This window comes from Thalassophryne amazonica, chromosome 17 (assembly GCF_902500255.1).
Source record: "Thalassophryne amazonica chromosome 17, fThaAma1.1, whole genome shotgun sequence".
In the NCBI taxonomy this organism is placed as follows: Eukaryota; Metazoa; Chordata; class Actinopteri; order Batrachoidiformes; family Batrachoididae; genus Thalassophryne; species Thalassophryne amazonica.
This window is the reverse complement of record NC_047119.1, coordinates 68,107,401-68,127,265: the sequence shown is the minus strand read 5'-3', so window position 1 is coordinate 68,127,265 and position 19,865 is coordinate 68,107,401. Positions and strand designations below refer to the sequence as shown.

At 46.2% G+C, this 19,865-nt stretch overlaps 1 protein-coding gene across 1 annotated transcript in view; it reads right to left on the bottom strand.

The window, feature by feature from the left end:
- Window positions 1-19,865, bottom strand: part of piwil1 (piwi-like RNA-mediated gene silencing 1) — a 141,190-nt gene that overhangs the window by 97,397 nt on the left and 23,928 nt on the right. Inside the window, exons 3-5 of the mRNA XM_034192708.1 lie at window positions 18,839-18,967; window positions 18,521-18,735; window positions 17,875-17,996 (exon numbers count right to left, since the gene is read on the bottom strand). Of these exons, the coding sequence (XP_034048599.1) occupies window positions 17,875-17,996; window positions 18,521-18,735; window positions 18,839-18,967 (466 nt within the window). The remainder of the gene's footprint in view (window positions 1-17,874; window positions 17,997-18,520; window positions 18,736-18,838; window positions 18,968-19,865) is intronic.

Here is a 19,865-nt window from a genome sequence, read left to right as displayed (position 1 = left end):
CTGTTTTACAACTACCCTTTCAAGAATTTGAGAGAAAAAGAAGGTTGGAGATTGGCCTATAATTAGCTAAGATAGCTGGGTCAAGTGATGGCTTTTTAAGTAATGGTTTAATTACTGCCACCTTAAAAGCCTGTGGTACATAGCCAACTAATAAAGATAGATTGATCATATTTAAGATCGAAGCATTAATTAATGGTAGGGCTTCCTTGAGCAGCCTGGTAGGAATGGGGTTAATAGACATGTTGATGGTTTGGAGGAAGTAACTAATGAAAATAACTCAGAACAATCGGAGAGAAAGAGTCTAACCAAATACCACCATTACTGAAAGCAGATAACGATATGTCTTTGGGATGGTTATGAGTAATTTTTTCTCTAATAGTTAAAATTTTATTAACAAAGCAAGTCATGAAGTCGTTACTAGTTAAAGTTAAAGGAATACTTGTTGTGTGGGCCGCTGAAGAGGAGGTACTGCTGGCCCGCCACCACCAGAGGGCGCCCTGCTTGGAGTGCGGGCTCCAAGCACGAGAGGGCGCCAGACCCAGAAGAAGTGACAGCTGTCACTCATCCTCTGCACCAGCTGTCACTCGTTCATCAACACCACCATAAAAGCCGGACTGCAACTCCACCTCCCCGCCGAGAAATCGACTACCATTACCAAGGTAATTTCTCTGTGAACTTAAGACTGTATATCTGTCTAAACTCTTCTTTGCAGCCGTTTTCCTGTCGGTGAGACTCGTCTGTGGAGGTGGCGTTTGAGGTGTTCAGCGACGGCTTCGCAACACCTCCCACCCAGATAAGTGCTCAAACAGGAGCTGCACGAGTGTGTGCTTGGAGTTGGAGGCGCTTCCTCCCTCGTTAACCGTGGATTTACTGAGTGTGCGGACTCACACTCACTCATCATATTTCTGCTTTCTGCCAGCAGTACCAGGGTCGACAGCCGAAGACAGAGGCCACCTGGGGACTCGGGACTTGGCGGCTCCGGTGTTCTTCAGGCGGTGGAAGCCGTGTGGGACGCAGCTTCTCTCTCGTCGGGGGTCTTCTATCTTCGAGCCTGCCCACACGTCACCTGGTGTTAAACTGACTGTGCAGATTATAGTACGTTTCGTTGTGTATTATCGCAACATTAAATTGTTACCTTTTTGGCTTATTCATTGTCCGTTCATTTGCGCGCCCTGTTGTGGGTCCGTGCTACGACACCTTCCCAACAGGATTTCTCGGCCATCGTCATGGATTCCGAGGGGCGTCAACCCGAGCTTGAACGGCCAATGGAAGAGCCAGGAGCGCAGGCGTCAGCGGGAGGCGTGTTGAGTGAGCTGCAGCATATCTTAACCGCCTTCATGGCTCGGTTAGATTTAGTGACCGAGCAGAATGTCCTCCTTCATCGGAGGGTGGAGGCTCTCACCGCCAGGGTGGAAGCGCGCGACCAGGGCGCTGCTGCAACCACTCCTCTGGCTGCTCCTGGGCCTGTATCAGACGTTCCACTGGTCGTTCAACGAACCCCCCGACCGTCCCCTGAAGCATACATAAGCCCTCCGGAACCGTACGGGGGCTGTGTCGAGACGTGCGCGGACTTCCTCATGCAGTGTTCGCTCGTCTTTTCACAGCGCCCTGTCATGTATGCGTCAGACGCTAGCCGGGTGGCTTATGTTATTAATTTGCTTCGAGGAGAGGCACGCGCATGGGCTACGGCGCTTTGGGAGCAGAATTCACGGCTCCTAACGTCTTATGCTGGGTTTGTACAGGAGTTCAAACAAGTGTTTGATCATCCCAACAGAGGTGAGACCGCTTCGAACGTGCTGCTGTCGATGAGACAGGGGCGCCGTAGCGCAGCCGAGTATGCAGTCGACTTCCGCATCGCGGCAGCAAGGTCCGGCTGGAATAACGTTGCGCTCCGCGCCGCCTTTATAAACGGACTGTCCCCGGTCTTTAAGGAGCACCTACTGGCTAAGGAGGAACCGCGGGATTTTGACGGGCTTGTCGATTTAGTTATACGATTAGACAACCGTTTAAACGAGCATCGTCGGGAGCAGGCCGGGGGGCGTGACCGGGCACGAGCCGTCCCTCCCCCTTCCGGTTCCGACAAGGTGACGTCGTCCCCACGCTTCACTGCCAGAGAGCTCCGTGTGGCTACAGCTCCCCCTGCTGAGGAGGCTATGGACACGAGCAGGGCCAAATTAAGATCAAATATCAGACAAAGGAGGCTGGCCCGCGGGGAGTGTTTTGTCTGCGGCTCTTGCGAGCACATGCAGAAGGACTGCCCCAAACGGTCAAACTACAACGCCCGTCCTTAGAAACTGGGCTAAGGGTGGGCCATAACACGCACGCGGGAAAACCCCGCAAATCTGCACGAATCCCAGTAACAATCCTTTGTGGGGATTTAACCCTTCACGCCCCAGCACTGGTAGACACGGGGTCTGAAGGGAATCTGCTGGACAGCAGATGGGTAAAGGAAGTAGGGCTCCCTCTGGTGGCTCTGCCGACACCATTGCGGGTGCGAGCACTAGATGGCACCCTGCTTCCATTAATCACACATCAGACACAACCAGTGACTTTGGTTGTGTCTGGGAATCACAGGGAGAAGATAGTGTTCCATGTAACACCTTCTACCTCCCGAGTGATTTTGGGCTTTCCATGGATGGTGAAGCACAATCCCCAGATAGATTGGCCGTCCGGGGTTGTCACGCAGTGGAGCGAAACCTGCCACCGGGAGTGTTTAGGATCCTCGGTCCCTCCCGGCACTACGGCTAATGAGGAGGTCAAAGTCCCCCCCAATCTATCGGCGGTGCCAAAGGAGTACCATGATCTTGCTGACGTTTTCAGCAAGGATCTGGCACTCACTCTTCCCCCGCACCGACCATATGATTGTGCCATCGATTTGGTCCCGGGTGCTGAGTACCCGTCCAGTGGGTTGTACAACCTCTCACGTCCGGAACGCGAATCAATGGAGACCTACATCTGGGACTCCTTAGCTGCCGGGCTGATCCGGAACTCCACCTCCCCGATGGGTGCTGGTTTCTTTTTTGTGGGTAAAAAAGACGGTGGACTCCGTCCATGCATTGATTACAGAGGGCTGAACGAGATCACGGTTCACAACCGATACCCGTTACCTCTGTTGGATTCAGTGTTCACGCCCCTGCATGGAGCCCAAATTTTCACTAAATTGGATCTTAGAAATGCGTACCACCTGGTTCGGATCCGGAAGGGAGACGAATGGAAGACGGCATTCAACACCCCGTTAGGTCATTTTGAGTACCTGGTCATGCCGTTCGGCCTCACTAACGCCCCCGCGACGTTCCAAGCTTTGGTAAATGACGTCTTGCGGGACTTCCTGCATCGGTTCGTCTTCGTATATCTGGACGATATACTCATCTTTTCCCCGGACCCTGAGACCCATGTCCAGCATGTACGTCAGGTCCTACAGCGGTTGTTGGAGAACCGGCTGTTTGTGAAGGGCGAGAAGTGCGAGTTCCACCGCACTTCTTTGTCCTTCCTGGGGTTCATCATCTCCTCCAACTCTGTAGCTCCTGATCCGGCTAAGGTTGCGGAGGTGAGAGATTGGCCCCAACCAACAAGCCGCAGGAAACTACAGCAGTTCCTAGGCTTTGCAAATTTCTACAGGAGGTTCATTAAAGGTTACAGTCAGGTAGTTAGCCCCCTGACTGCCCTGACCTCCACCAAGGTCCCCTTCGCCTGGTCGGATCGGTGCGAAGCCGCGTTCCAGGAGTTGAAACGCCGGTTCTCGACTGCACCAGTTCTGGTGCAGCCTGATCCTGATCGCCAGTACATAGTAGAAGTGGACGCCTCTGACTCAGGGATAGGAGCCGTGCTGTCCCAGAGCGTGGAGGTTGATAAGGTTCTCCATCCTTGTGCCTTTTATTCCCGGAGGTTGACCCCTGCTGAACGGAACTATGACGTCGGCAATCGGGAACTTCTTGCGGTGAAGGTGGCTCTTGAAGAGTGGAGACACCTGCTGGAGGGGGCATCGTTGCCCTTCACAGTTTTCACGGACCATCGGAACCTGGAGTACATCCGGACCGCCAAGCGGCTGAACCCCAGGCAAGCCCGCTGGTCTCTGTTCTTCGGGCGCTTTGACTTCCAGATCATGTATCGCCCCGGGACCAAGAACCAAAAACCAGATGCATTGTCCCGGGTGCACGAAGAAGAAGCCAAAGCGGGGCTGTCGAACCCCAACGAGACCATCATCCTCGAGTCCACTGTCGTGGCCACCCTCACCTGGGACATGGAGAAGACCGTCCGGGAGGCCCTGACAAGGAGCCCGGACCCGGGGACTGGCCCAAGAACCGACTGTACGTCCCACCAGAGGCAAGAGCTGCCGTATTGGACTTCTGTCACGGGTCCAAGCTGTCCTGTCATCCCGGAGTGCGTAGGACCGTGGCAGTAGTCCAGCAGCGCTTCTGGTGGGCGTCCCTGGAAACCGACATCCGGGACTACGTCCAGGCCTGTACCATCTGCGCCAGGGGCAAGGCAGACCATCGGAGGACGACGGGCCTCCTCCAACCCCTGCCAGTGCCTCATCGCCCCTGGTCTCACGTCGGCCTGGATTTCATCACGGGCCTCCCGCCGTCCCAGGGCAACACCGTGATTCTCACGATAGTGGACCGGTTCTCCAAGGCGGCCCACTTTGTGGCCCTCCCGAAGCTCCCGACGGCCCAGGAGACGGCAGACCTCCTGGTCCACCACGTCATGCGGCTGCATGGGATACCATCGGACGTTGTATCAGATCGTGGTCCCCAGTTCTCTTCACAGGTGTGGAAGAGTTTCTGCAAGGAGCTGGGGGCCACCGTGAGTCTCTCGACCGGGTGCCACCCCCAGACCAACGGCCAGGCAGAGCGGGCCAACCAGGAGTTGGAGCAGGCCCTTCGGTGTGTCACCTCCGCGCATCCGGCGGCCTGGAGTCACCATCTGGCCTGGATCGAGTATGCCCACAACAGCCAAGTTTCGTCTGCTACCGGCCTCTCCCCTTTTGAGGCATGTTTGGGGTACCAGCCCCCATTGTTCCCACTGGTGGAGGGAGAGGTCGGTGTGCCCTCGGTCCAGGCCCACCTCAGGAGGTGCCGCCGGGTGTGGCGGACCGCACGCTCGCCACTCTGTGCACCTGGACCTACGCTGCCTCCTGCCCGGCTCATCGACGGGGAGCCTGCTTGGACGGTCCGCAGGCTCCTGGACGTCCGTCGTAAGGGCCGGGGGTTCCAATACCTGGTGGACTGGGAGGGGTATGGACATGAAAAACGCTCCTGGGTGAAGAGGAGCTGCATCCTGGACCCGGCCCTCCTGGCCGAGTTCTACGCAAGACACCCGGACAAGCCTGGTCGGGGGCGCCCGTTGAGGGGGGGGTCCTGTTGTGTGGGCCGCTGAAGAGGAGGTACTGCTGGCCCACCACCACCAGAGGGCGCCCTGCTTGGAGTGCGGGCTCCAAGCACGAGAGGGCGCCAGACCCAGAAGAAGTGACAGCTGTCACTCATCCTCTGCACCAGCTGTCACTCGTTCATCATCACCACCATAAAAGCCGGACTGCAACTCCACCTCCCCGCCGAGAAATCGACTATCATTACCAAGGTAATTTCTCTGTGAACTTAAGACTGTATATCTGTCTAAACTCTTCTTTGCAGCCGTTTTCCTGTCGGTGAGACTCGTCTGTGGAGGTGGCATTTGAGGTGTTCAGTGACGGCTTCGCAACACCTCCCACCCAGATAAGTGCTCAAACAGGAGCTGCACGAGTGTGTGCTTGGAGGTGGAGGTGCTTCCTCCCTCGTTAACCGTGGATTTACTGAGTGTGTGGACTCACACTCACTCATCTTGTCTTTGCTTTCTGCCAGCAGTACCAGGGTCGACAGCCAAAGACAGAGGCCACCTGGGGACTCGGGACTTGGCGGCTCCGGTGTTCTTCAGGCCGTTGGTGGTGGAAGCCGTGTGGGACGCAGCTTCTCTCTCGTCGGGGGTCTTCTATCTTCGAGCCTGCCCACACGTCACCTGGTGTTAAATTGACTGTGCAGATTATAGTACGTTTCGTTGTGTATTATCGCAACATTAAATTGTTACCTTTGTGGCTTATTCATTGTCCGTTCATTTGCGCCCCCTGTTGTGGGTCCGTGCTACGACACCTTCCCAACAATACTCGGCTCAATAGAGCTCTGACTCTGTCAGCCTGGCTACAGTGCTGAAAAGAAACCTGGGGTTATTCTTATTTTTTTTCAATTAGTGATGAGTAGTAAGATGTCCTAGCTTTACGGAGGGCTTTTTCATAGAGCAACAGACTCTTCTTCCAGGCTAAGTGAAGATCTTCATTCATTTTCTCTCCAACTTACGGGTTATCTGCTTTAAGCTGCGAGTTTGTGAGTTATACCACGGAGTCAGGCACTTACGATTTAAGGCTCACTTTTTCAGAGGAGCTACAGCATCCAAGGTTGTGCTCAGTGAGGATGTAAAACTACTGACGAGATAATCTATCTTACTCACAGAGTTTAGGTAGCTACTCTGCACTGTGTTGGTATATGGCAATGGAGAACATAAAGAAGGAATCATATCCTTAAACCTAGTTACAGCGCTTTCCGAAAGAATTCTACTGTAATGAAACTTATTCCCCACTGTTGGGTAGTCCATTAAAGTAAATGTTATTAAGAAATGATCAAACAGAAGGGGGTTTACAGGGAATACTGTTAAGTTTTCAATTTCCATAACGTAAGTCAAAACAAGATCTAAAGTATGATTAAAGTGGTAGGTGGACTCATTTACATTTTGAGCAAAGCCAATTGAGTCTAATAATAGATTAAATGCAGTGTTGAGGCTGTCATTCTCAGCATCTATGTGGATGTTAAAATCGCCCACTATAATTATCTTATCTGAGCTAAGCACGAAATCAGACAAAAGGTCTGAAAATTCACAGAGAAACTCACAGTAACGACCAGGTGGACGATAGATAACAAATAAAACTGGTTTTTGGGACTTCTAATTTGGATGGACAAGACTAAGAGTCAAGCTTTCAAATGAATTAAAGCTCTGTCTGGGTTTTTGATTAATTAATAAGCTGGAGTGGAAGATTGCTGCTAATCCTCCCTCTCGGCCCATGCTACGAGCATTCTGACAGTGTGACTCGGGGGTGTTGACTCATTTAAACTAACATTCATCCTGCTGTAACCAGGTTTCTGTAAGGCAGAATAAATCAATATGTTGATCAATTATTATATCATTTACTAACAGGGACTTAGAAGGAGAGACCTAATGTTTAATAGACCACATTTAACTGTTTTAGTCTGTGGTGCAGTTGAAGGTGCTATATTATTTTTTCTTTTAGAATTTTTATGCTTAAATAGATTTTTACTGGTTGTTGGTGGTCTGGGAGCAGGCACCGTCTCTACGGGGATGGGGTATTGGGGGGATGGCAGGGGGAGAGAAGCTGCAGAGAGGTGTGTAAGACTACAACTCTGCTTCCTGGTCCCAACCCTGGATAGTCACGGTTTGGAGGGTTTAATAAAACTGGCCAGATTTCTAGAAATGAGAGTTGCTCCATCCAAAGTGAAGATGGATGCCGTCTCTCCTAACAAGACCAGGTTTTCCCCAGAAGCTTTGCCAATTATCTATGAAGCCCACCTCATTTTTTGGACACCACTCAGACAGCCAGCAATTCAAGGAGAACATGCGGCTAAACATGTCACTCCCGGTCCGACTGGGGAGGGGCCCAGAGAAAACTACAGAGTCCGACATTGTTTTTGCAAAGTTACACACCGATTCAATGTTAATTTTAGTGACATCCGATTGGCGTAACCGGGTGTCATTACTGCCGACGTGAATTACAATCTTACCGAATTTACACTTAGCCTTAGCCAGCAGTTTCAAATTTCCTTCAATGTCGCCTGCTCTGGTCCCCGGAAGACAATTGACTATGGTTGCTGGTGTCGCTAACTTCACATTTCTCAAAACAGAGTCGCCAATAACCAGAGTTTGTTCCTCGGCGGGTGTGTCGCCGAGTGGGGAAAAACGGTTAGAAATGTGAACGGGTTGGTGGTGCACAGGGGGCTTGTGTTTAGGGCTACGCTTCCTCCTCACAGTCATCCAGCCAGCCTGCATTCCCGGCTGCTCGGGATCCGCTGGGGGGCAGCTAACTGCGGCTAAGCTACCTTGGTCCGCACCGACTACAGGGGCCTGGCTAGCTGTAGGATTTTGTAAGTCTCCAATTCACCCAGCCTGGCCTCCAAAGCTACGAATAAGCTACACTTATTACAAGTACCATTACTGCTAAAGGAGGCCGAGGAATAACTAAACATTTCACACCCAGAGCAGAGAAGTGCGGGAGAGACAGGAGAAGCCGCCATGCTAAACCGGCTAAGAGCTAGTAGCTGCGCTAAGCTAGCGGATTCCTAAAAACACACAAACTGAATAATGTGTAAATAATTTAGAGGTGAATTCAGCAGAGGGAGTGCTTTAGTTAAGGCACGTGAAGATTACACTGTGAAACAAATCGTTATCCAGTTATCTAGATCAAGCTAACTACGCAGATTAAACAGCTAACAGATACAGCAAAACACCGACGTGCTCCGGAACAGGAAGTGATACAATACCGCAGTGTGAGCCAACCACCAGTAGAGGCCAAATAAGAAAAGCCGGTTCTATTTCATTCCTCCTGACCACTAGATGACCTGGGTGGTTTCAGCCAACAGTATATGAGATCGTGTCACCCAGCAGTCATTCCTTTTTTCATCTCATATGAAAAAAGAAGGTCAAGATTACTTCAGATGACTTGTCTTGTTGGAGCTACGCCAACACGCCCTCCAGAGGCTGTAAGACAACTAGTACTTTCCTTAGCTACCGCTCATGGTGAGTAAACCTGCTTACGAGTAAACGACTGGTGGCTTAACTGGTTACCACTAAGTGTTTGTGCCGTCTTTGACCGCTGTGCATTAATGTTTAAGTCTTGTGTTTGTGCTAGTCACACACAGCCAGTATATTTTTAGATCAAGATTCTTGTGTTTCCCCACTAATATAGATGAGACATACCGCACTGTCTTTGACAGTTGTGGCATGAATGTTTAATTCGTTGCCGTTTGTGTTACTCACACACCGCCGGCATATTTTGAATTGAGCTGCACATTCCGTTAAAAGCAACGGAGCCACGCCATACCACGCTGATGTGGCTGCTCTGGTCTGAGTGTTTTCTCCATAAAATGCAGACCGCTGGCATATTCTTTTCAATTGCAGTGCGTGTTATGACTGTTTCCCGCTCTGTTTATACGCGGCTGTATCCTGGACATACCACCCTGACTTTGGCCACTGTAAATCAACAGAATGTTGTATGAACATCATACGAACAAAGAATGAAAATGTTTGCAAATGTTCTATGCAAACATTCCATGAACTTTCAAAAAATGCTCAGTGTTCGCTTCGTCTGACGAAATGAACACTGCTGAGCATTTTTCGAAACGAAATATGTTCGTCGTCAACCCTTTTCCCATGACTTAGACAATGAGACGGCACCTTCTTCTTCTTTGTCTTTCGGCTGTTCCCGTTAGGGGTCGCCACAGCAGATCAATCGTTTCCATCTCACCCTGTCCTCTGTATCTTCCTCTGTCACACCAACCACCAGCATGTCCTCTCTCAGCACATCCATGAACCTCCTCTTTGGTCTCCCTCTTCTCCTCCTGCCTGGTGGCTCCATCCTCAGCATCCTTCTCCCTATATACCCTGGGTCCCTCCTCTGCACATGTCCAAACCATCTCAATCTCGCCTCTCTGACTTTGTTGCCAAACCGTCCCACCTGAGCTGTCCCTCTATGTTCATTCCTAATCTTGTCCATTCTTGTCACTCCCAAAGAGAATCTCAACATCTTCAGCTCTGCCACCTCCAGCTCTGCCTCCTGTCTTTTTGTTAGTGCCACTGTCTCTAAACCATACAACATAGCTGGTCTCACTACTGTTTTGTAAACTTTCCCCTTCACTCTTGCTGATATTCTTCGGTCACAAATCACTCCTGCCACCTTTCTCCACCCACTCCACCCTGCCTGCACTCTCTTCTTCACCTCTCTACCACACTCTCCATTACTTTGAACAGCTGACCCCAAATATTTAAACTCATCTACTTTCACCACTTCTACTCCTTGTAACTGCACTATTCCACTGGGCTCCCTCTCATTCACACACATGTACTCAGTCTTGCTTCTACTGACTTTCATTCCCCTTCTCTCCAAAGCATATCTCCACTTCTCCAGACTAGACTCAACTTGCTCTCTACTCTCACTACAGATCACAATGTCATCTGTAAACATCATAGTCCATGCGGACTCCTGTCTGATCTCATCTGTCAACCTGTCCATCACCACTGCAAACAAGAAAGGACTCAGAGCTGATCCTTGGTGTAATCCCACCTCCACCTTGAATGAGTCTGTCATTCCGACTGCGCATCTCACCACCGTCACACTATTCTTGTACATGTCCTGCACTACCCTAACGTACTTCTCTGCCACTCCAGACTTCCTCATACAATGCCACAACTCTTCTCTTGGCACCCTATCATAAGCTTTTTCTAAGTCCACAAACACACAATGTAACTTTTTCTGTCCTCCTCTGTACTTTTCGAACAGTATTCTCAGAGCAAACATTGCATCTGTAGTGCTCTTTCTCAGCATGAAGCCATATTGCTGCTCACAGATCTTCACCTGTTTTCTAAGCCTAGCTTCTACTACTCTTTCCCATAACTTCATGCTGTGGCTGATCAGCTTTATGCCTCTGTAGTTACTGCAGCTCTGCACATCACCCTTGTTCTTGAAAATAGGAACCAGCACACTTCGTCTCCACTCCTCAGGCATCCTCTCACTTTCCAAGATTTTATTAAACAATCTTGGTTAGAAACTCTACTGCCATCTCTCCTAGACATTTCCATGCCTCCATTGGAATGTCATCTGGACCAACTGCCTTTCCACTCTTCATCCTCTTCATAGCAGCCCTCACTTCGTCCTTGCTAATCTCTTTTACTTCCTGATTTACTCTCACCACATCATCCAGCCTTTTCTCTCCCTCATTTTCTTTATTCATCAACTCTTCAAAATATTCCCTCCACCTTCTCAGCACATATTCCTCACTTGTCAGCACCTTACCATGTGCATCTTTTACCACCCTAACCTGCTGCACATCCTTTCCAGCTCTGTCCCTTTGTCTGGCCAATCGGTACAAGTCCTTTTCTCTTTCCTTACTATTCAACTTCTTGTACAGCTCGCAATGCCTTTTCCTTTGCTTTTGCCACTTCTCTTCTCGCCTTACGCCGCAGCTCCTTGTACTCCTGTCTATTTTCTTCATCTCTCCGACTATCCCAAAACTTTTTCGCCAACCTCTTTCTCCTTATGCTTTCCTGGACCTCTTCATTCCACCACCAAGTCTCCTTGTCTTCCTTCCACTGTCCAGATGTCATACCCAGTACTGCCCTAGCTGTATCCCTCACCACATCTGCAGTACTTTTCCAGTTGTCCAAAACTGCTTCCCCTCCAACTAGTGCTTCTCTCACCTGCTCACTAAATTTCACACAACAGTCTTCCTCCTTCAGCTTCCACCATCTGATCCTTTGTTGAGCTCTCACTCTCTTCTTCTTCTTTACCTCTAAAGTCATCCTACAACCATCCTATGCTGTCTAGTGACAGTCTCTCCTGCTACCACCTTACAGTCTGTGATTTCTTTTAGCTTGCATCTCCTATAAAGAATGTAGTCCACCTGTGTGCACCTTCCTCCACTCTTATATGTTACCCTGTGCTCCTCCCTTTTCTTAAAGTAGGTATTCACCACAGCCATTTCCATCCTTTTTGCAAAATCAACTACCATCTGTCCTTCCCCATTCCTATCCTTGATACCATATCTACCCATTACTTCCTCATCACCTCTGTTCCCTTCACCAACAAGCCCATTGACGTCTGCTCCTATCACCACTCTTTCATGCTTGGGCACACTCTCCACCACCTCATCTAACACACTCCAGAAATCTTCTTTCTCCTTCATCTCACAACCTACCTGTGGGGCATATGCACTGATGATATTCATCATCACCCTTTCAATTTCCAACTTCACACTCATCACCCTGTCAGACACTCGCTTAATCTCCAACACACTTTTAACATACTCTTCCTTTAAAATGACCCCAACACCATTTCTCTTCCTGTCCTCACCATGGTACAACAACTTGTACCCACCGCCGATGCTCCTGCTCTTACTTCCCTTCCACTTGGTCTCTTGCACACACACAATATGTCTACCTTTCTCCTCTCCATCATATCAGCCAGCTCTCTCCTTTTACCAGTCATACTACCAACATTCAAAGTCCCCACTCTCATTTCCACCCTTCTAGTTTTCTTCTTCTCCCGCTGTTCGTGAGATGGCACCAACGTTCTAAAAACAAACTGTAAATGTGCATTATTATTGATGAATAAAACAAGACAAAAATATTTTGCAAGAAATAAAAAAATAAAACCTCCCTCCTTGTTTTCATCTACTACACAAGAAGCAGGACTGAAATGAAAATAGCGAAATCCTAGGAAAATTTGCAGGAGGTCTGAGGGGGTGTAGGCTCCCAGGTTCTGGGGTCTCAGGCCTGGTGGGGCCCCAGAAACCAAATTAATTTTTTTTTATCTAATGACAGATTTTCAGCATCTCCTGAAAGAAAAAAAAAAAGAAAAAACTCAAAATTAGTGCATATTTAAATGACCTTTCATTTGAACAGTCAATGATGTTGTTGAAATAACAGAATATGACATGGAAGCAGGACCTGGAATGATTTTCCTTTTAATTTAAACCAAATTATGCATTAACTCAGAACAATGAAACTACATGAAATTCACGAAGACTGAAAAGATTGTTAGAGCATTTCAAAAACCACAGCTAAAGTTTGTAGAATATTTTGAAAATCATGGTAAAATAACATACCTTATAGTAAAAAGCCACATATTCTTGTGTAAATCCACTCAAAGCCACAGTGTCTTTTTCCCATGAAAATAGTCTACATTAATAAAAACTCATTTACATTCTTGTGTAAATTCATGTAAATCCATTCAAAGCCACAATGTCTTTTTTCGAATGAAAGAAAGTCACAATCTTTCTAAAATCCTGTTTGAAAAGCACAATGTTTATTTTCCATTGAGAAAAATTCTTACCGTGTTTCCTGAGGGCACAGTTCACTTTTCCCATTTCTTTTATCTTTCAAGTGCATTCATGAAGCCAGCGACAATTCCACAGATTCTTGTCCTTATCAAACTCTTTCTCACCATCTCCCCTCTGTCTGATGTCGCTCCGTGACACAGACATGCTGCACAATTCTTTTAAAATCTTGAGAGCTCTAAAAGTTTGTGATGTCCACATGCTATGTTTAGCTTAAGCGTCGCGCGATAGCCACATAGCAACCAACCAGTCCCGTTTTACGACAACTGCAACAGTGGTAAACACACCACTGTGCCAGCTTTTTTGAAACGTGTTGCAGGTATCCATTTCAAAATGAGTTTATCAGTTTGAACATTAAATATCTTGTCTTTGTGGTGTATTCAATTGAATATAGACTGAAGAGGATTTGCAAATCATCGTATTTTGTTTTTATTTACATTTTACACAACATCCCAACTTCATTGGAATTAGGGTTGTAATAAATATAAAACATCAGAACAGGTGCATCATTTGTAAATATGTATTGAATCAACAAACAAGACACTTTTAGCAAAGTTGCAATGAAGATTCATTAATTCAATTAATTCAAGCTGTTTGCTATTCCAGAAATGTAATCAATATTTCAGCTGTGGAACACAAGTCAACTGGAATGAATAAACAAAAATTATCTCTGAAATAAATGACTAAAATGTTTTGACTAAAACACCTTGAGTTCTCGTTTGACTAAAACTAGACTAAAATGTTGAGACTTTTAGTCGACTTGAAACATGACTAACAGAAATGACGTGAATGACTAAATGTGACTAAGACTACAAATGAACTTTGACAAGACTAAATTGAAAAATGGGCAACAAAATTAACACTAATGTTCAGTTTCTGGGTGGGTACTGTTCTGTCTCTACATTTATCTAAATATTTTACTTCAGCAATTTGTGCTTTTATAACAACTCTTAAAATAAAATTTGATACAAGTCACCAATATAATGTTTAGTTCTCAAGAACACTGATTTGGCTTTAAATTAGATTTTAATTCATTTTCATAAGTGGGAAACTACTGATTTTTTTCATCCAGTGCCGACATCAGCATTTCTGGGAAACTCAAAAGTGTTGTGCAAAATGACACAAACCTTTATCACATTAATATCGTACTTCTACAAGTATATTAAATGTTTATCATATTTTCCTCCACATTAATATTTCACGCCAGAAGAAACAGAAGAAACCATAACATGCAGATTTAGCAGGCTAACATATTACATTTTCATGGAGACAGTCTGAAGTAAATTCATCCCAAAGACAGCTTGATTTGTGTGAATTAACATCAATTGACAATAAATTCCCTCAAAAATATGATATACGAGGGCTGTCAATAAAGTATAGGTCCTTTTTATTTTTTTCAAAAACTATATGGATTTCATTCATATGTTTTTACGTCAGACATGCTTTAACCCTTGTGCGCATGCGTGAGTTTTTCCACGCCTGTCGGTGACGTCATTCGCCTGTGAGCACTCCTTGTGGGAGGAGTCGTCCAGCCCCTCGTCGGAATTCCTTTGTCTGAGAAGTTGCTGAGAGACTGGCGCTTTGTTTGATCAAAATTTTTTCTAAACCTGTGAGACACATCGAAGTGGACACGGTTCGAAAAATTAAGCTGGTTTTCGGTGAAAATTTTAACGGCTGATGAGAGATTTTGAGGTGATACTGTCGCTTTAAGGACTTCCCACGGAGCGAGACGTCTCACAGCGGTCCCAGGCGCCGTCGTCAGCCTGTTTCAAGCTGAAAACCTCCACATTTCAGGCTCTATTGATCCAGGACGTCATGAGAGAACAGAGGTTTCAGAAGAAGTCGGTTTCAGCATTTTTTTCAGATATCCCACTGTTAAAGGAGATTTTTTTAATGAAAGACGTGCGGACGGGTCCGCGCGTCGGGACGTAGCCGGAGCCGTGCGGCGGCACAGGAAAAACACCTCCGTGTTGATAACCATTTGTAAAATCCAGGCGGCTTTTGATGGCTTTCAGTGGAGTGAGTATATGAGAAATTTGTTTAACAGCTGGACATGTTCCAACTTGTCCTTAAGGCTTCCAACAGAGGTGTTTTTCCTGTGGCGGAGCGTCGCGGCGGCTGCGAGCCGACGCTGCAATCCGCCCGCACGTCTTTCATTAAAAAAAATCTCCTTTAACAGTGGAATATCTGGATAAAATGCTGAAACCGACTTCTTCTGAAACTTCTTTGTTCTCTCACGACGTCCTGGATCAATAGAGCCTGACATGTGGAGGTTTTCAGCTTGAAACAGGCTGACGACGGTGCCTGGGACCGCTGCGCGACGTCTCGCACCGTGGGAAGTCCTTAAAGCGACAGTATCACCTCAAAATCTCTCATCACCGAAAACCAGCTTAATTTTCGAACCGTGTCCACTTCGATGTGTCTCACAGGTTTAGAAAAAATTTTGATCAAACAAAGCGCCAGTCTCTCAGCAACGTCTCAGACAAAGGAATTCCGACGAGGGGCTGGACGACTCCTCCCACAAGGAGTGCTCACAGGCGAATGACGTCACCGACAGGCAGGGAAAAACTCACACACGCACACGAGGGTTCAAGCATGTCTGACGTAAAAAAATATGAATGAAATCCATATAGTTTTTGAAAAAAATAAAAAGGACCTATACTTTATTGACAGACCTCGTACGATCAGAGACTTACCTTGGGTTTTTCTGCATAAATTATTTAAAACTAAAGCCATTCGTCACGAAATGCCCCGCGCGCAGCACTATTTTCCATGTAAAGTACAGTAATATGTGTGGGGTAGGTATTTGGTTGAACCTTCACGCCTTTGATGTAAACTGGGATACACAGTGGATAAACTGGAGACTGACATTATATTTATTTAGTGGATGTGGCCAACAGTGACCATAAAAAGTTGGTAGCCTTCGAACAAATGCAACTATTGGTAATTTTTTTAAAAGTAGGTCAAAGTCACCGGCCTTCGAACCCATGCAAAGTACTCCTCCAAGGCACGTACCCACCAAATATGAAGTTTTTGCAAGCAACAGGTGCCGAGGTACATTGCAGCGAACAAATTTCAGGCTAAGGATTTGATAGTTGTGATCACTGGTGACCTTGAAAAGTAGGTCAAGGCCACCAACCTTCAAACCCATGCGAAGTACTCCTCCAAGGCATGTACCCACCAAATATGAAGTTTCTGTGAGCAAAAGGTGCCGAGCTACGTTGCAGCAAAGGATTTGGCAATTGTGACCATTGGTGACCTTGAAAAGTATGCCAAGGTCCCCGGCCTTCAAACCCATGCAAAGTACTCCTCCAAGGAAAATACCCACCAAATATGAAGTTTCTGTGAGCAAAAGGTGCCGAGCTACGTTGCAGCAAAGGATATGACAGTTGTGACCATTGGTGACCTTCAAAAGTAGGTCAACGTCACTGGCCTTCGAACCCATGCAAAGTACTCCAAGGCATGTACCCACCAAATATGAAGTTTCTGTGAGCAATAGGTGTCAAGCGCCGGACAGAGGGACGAACAGACAACCTGGATGCTATATGCACCGCCTTGTGGCGCAAGCTTTTGCATTTTGGTCCTTCAGCTCAAACCAGCCCATTTGAATTTATTCCTGATGAAGTTTAGACATGGAGTTCATTTTAAAATCTGTAACGGCATCTCATTCGCTGCTTCATGGAATTATCCTTCAGTCTTGGATCAGGATGTGAAAATGTGAGACCTGATATCCACTGTGATGTCTCAGAGAAGTTTCCAAACAATTTGTGAATGACAGATCACCGCCTAAATCAGACGTGTGAACGGATAACAAAAATAACTTTTAGTTTAGTGGCAGTTTGCAAACCAACACGGTGCATTACCGCCACCAAGTGTTTGAATGTCGAGCATTAATGGATTATTTATCCTGTCAAAAATAACCAGGAACCATTCACCACTCAAGTAAAAATACGGATTCCCAGGAATTTCCAGAAAATGTCCATCATTGAGTATGTTATTATTAAACTTTTGGCTGATTCAGAACAGCGGCTGCTAAACAGGAAGGCATTTGTGCATCAACCAGATGTTGTCCTCAAGTTTTCCGATAAATTACTCATCTACCCAAAGGAGCATCAAGTTGAAAAGCAGAGTTGTTTAACCAGGTTTCTGTGAAGTGAAAAGAAAATAATTCCTCATCTGTCTATAAATGCTCAGTCTCAATGAAACCAAATCAGTTTTATCATTAAGACCAAATGTTGGTCAGAAAGATGAAGAACTGGCCTTTTTGCATTAGCTTAGCCAGCTAGCTTCCCCCTCTGCTTCCAGGCACACAACTTCCTCTTGCATCCAAGCTGCTATAGTTGATTATAATTAGTCTGCTGTCGCAGGGCTCTGTATCCTCAAGAAAAGGAATTTTTAGAGTCTGAGCTTCAGTGGAAGTCAACCAAGCGAGCCACAGTTAAAGCTCCATAGTTTGGTTGAACGACACTACCAATCACGCTGTATGCACAATTGTGTTAAACTAAAAGTCATTAAGGTTTACACCAAATTTTAAAGACCAACCAGGAGCTAAAGATGCTTTACTGCAGTGAGGTCAGGACACCACAAAAACTCAGCCTTTAAAGTTCATGCAACATTTATACAGCATTTAATGAGGAAGAAAACAATTGCTACAGAAATGAGTTTGCATGGTTTAAAAACAAAAACACTGCAACAAACATTTTAGTCCAACTAAAGAATTCACACTAACCTCTTGAAAAGGATGTTGTAAAACTGAATGCACACAGGTGATGTAGGGGGCAGTTCATTTGTCAGGGTAACTGTGACTTGAACCTTCTCTCCACTCCTTGTTTCGCTGTGTAGCACAGTTTCCTAAAACATTTCAGGAGAAGACAGGAAGTCACTTGTCTGAAGTAAGGGCTGAGCAGTTATTGTTTGTAACTCTCAGGGTCCAGAAATAAAAAAAAAAGGTTTGTGGTAGGTTATGGACATTGTGGGGAATCCGTGGACACCCCCCCCACAAAAAAAAAAAAAAGTTACTGTGAAAGAACAATTATTGGTAAGGGAACATTAGGAATAAACACAAAGCTTGTGGAAAACCTTATAACCATGTGCTGTGAAGCAGGGAGTAGAAATTTGAGGATGCAAATTAAATTCAGGCAACAACAGCTGAGTACAGAAAGACAATCAGAGAAAACCTTCTGAAAATCCCAGTGAGCATTGCAGCTGTTTAACTAAAAAAAAAAAAAGAATGTAATGGTCATTTTGTTGTTAATGTGGTCAGTTTCATTTTCGACGAATTAGCTGCACCTTACTCAACTGCAGCAGTTCTACTTGTGATATGTGGCCACATTTTTCTGCTTCTCTCTCCAAGATTTGTTAACACACCACTGTACCTTGCCGTGCAATCTGCGTGGCAGAAACAGCATATCTCCATCCAGAATATGAACTCTGCCAATTGTATCTTCGTGGCAGAAGATGAGGCGAGCTCGAAGACGAAGAGAATCCATTGGGGGCTTAAAGTCGACATGGTACTGATACAGAACCCACTGGGGACGGGACAGGAGGCGGAAGAAGTTGGCAGTCAACTGAATGGCAGAACCAGTGGTTCCTGAGAGAGCACAAACATGCAGTGGGGAGGGGGGGATTAATAATTTAACCACATAATCATGATGAATAAATTACAATGCACTTGAGATTTTAAGATGACTGACCACATTTTGAGTCCTTCACATGCTCCATTGCCTGCCTGGTGTTAACCCCAATATCGTGAAAATCCCGACGGCGTCCACCTCTTTCTCCCAGTTTCACTTGTTGAAATCCAGTTGAGACCTGAAGGATAGCTATTAAAAAAAATTTAAAATTCAAGGAACCTACAACTGCAACACGCAGCCTTGAGCAACAAACTCCAGCCAATAATCTAACTATTGCCTCAAACTAAGATATTCACAGCAGACAGAAATATTTACTGGACCCACTTTTATCTAAAACTCTACAAATATAGCAGGAACATGTGCCTAAAACATTAGAATAATAGTTCACTCCGCAAATGGGTCATGATATTTAACAAAAACACTGTACTAAGCTCTGCATGTCAAGAATTAAAGCGTATTATATAACAGCTGAGTGGATCCTTGTCATTTGATTGGTGCTTTGTATGTCACGTGACATGGATTATTTCATCCCATTTCTGTTGCATTGCATTTAGTGTAGGAACCTACAACTGCAACACGCAGCCTTGAGCAACAAACTCCAGCCAATAATCTAACTATTGCCTCAAACTAAGATATTCACAGCAGACAGAAATATTTACTGGACCCACTTTTATCTAAAACTCTACAAATATAGCAGGAACATGTGCCTAAAACATTAGAATAATAGTTCACTCCGCAAATGGGTCATGATATTTAACAAAAACACTGTATTAAGCTCTGCATGTCAAGAATTAAAGCGTATTATATAACAGCTGAGTGGATCCTTGTCATTTGATTGGTGCTTTGTATGTCACGTGACATGGATTATTTCATCCCATTTCTGTTGCATTGCATTTAGTGTGCAAATGTGGTTCCATTTATCATGCAATCTGGTTCCATACACCGCCTACGCACTCACTAGTGGGAGCCGTGTTTAGCTAAACATGGCAGAGTTTGTTTCGCTAACAGATGACGATTTGAATGAGCTAACTGATGTTGCTATTTCTTGTAACAAAGAAACAAATCCATGAAGCCGTAAACTGTCTGG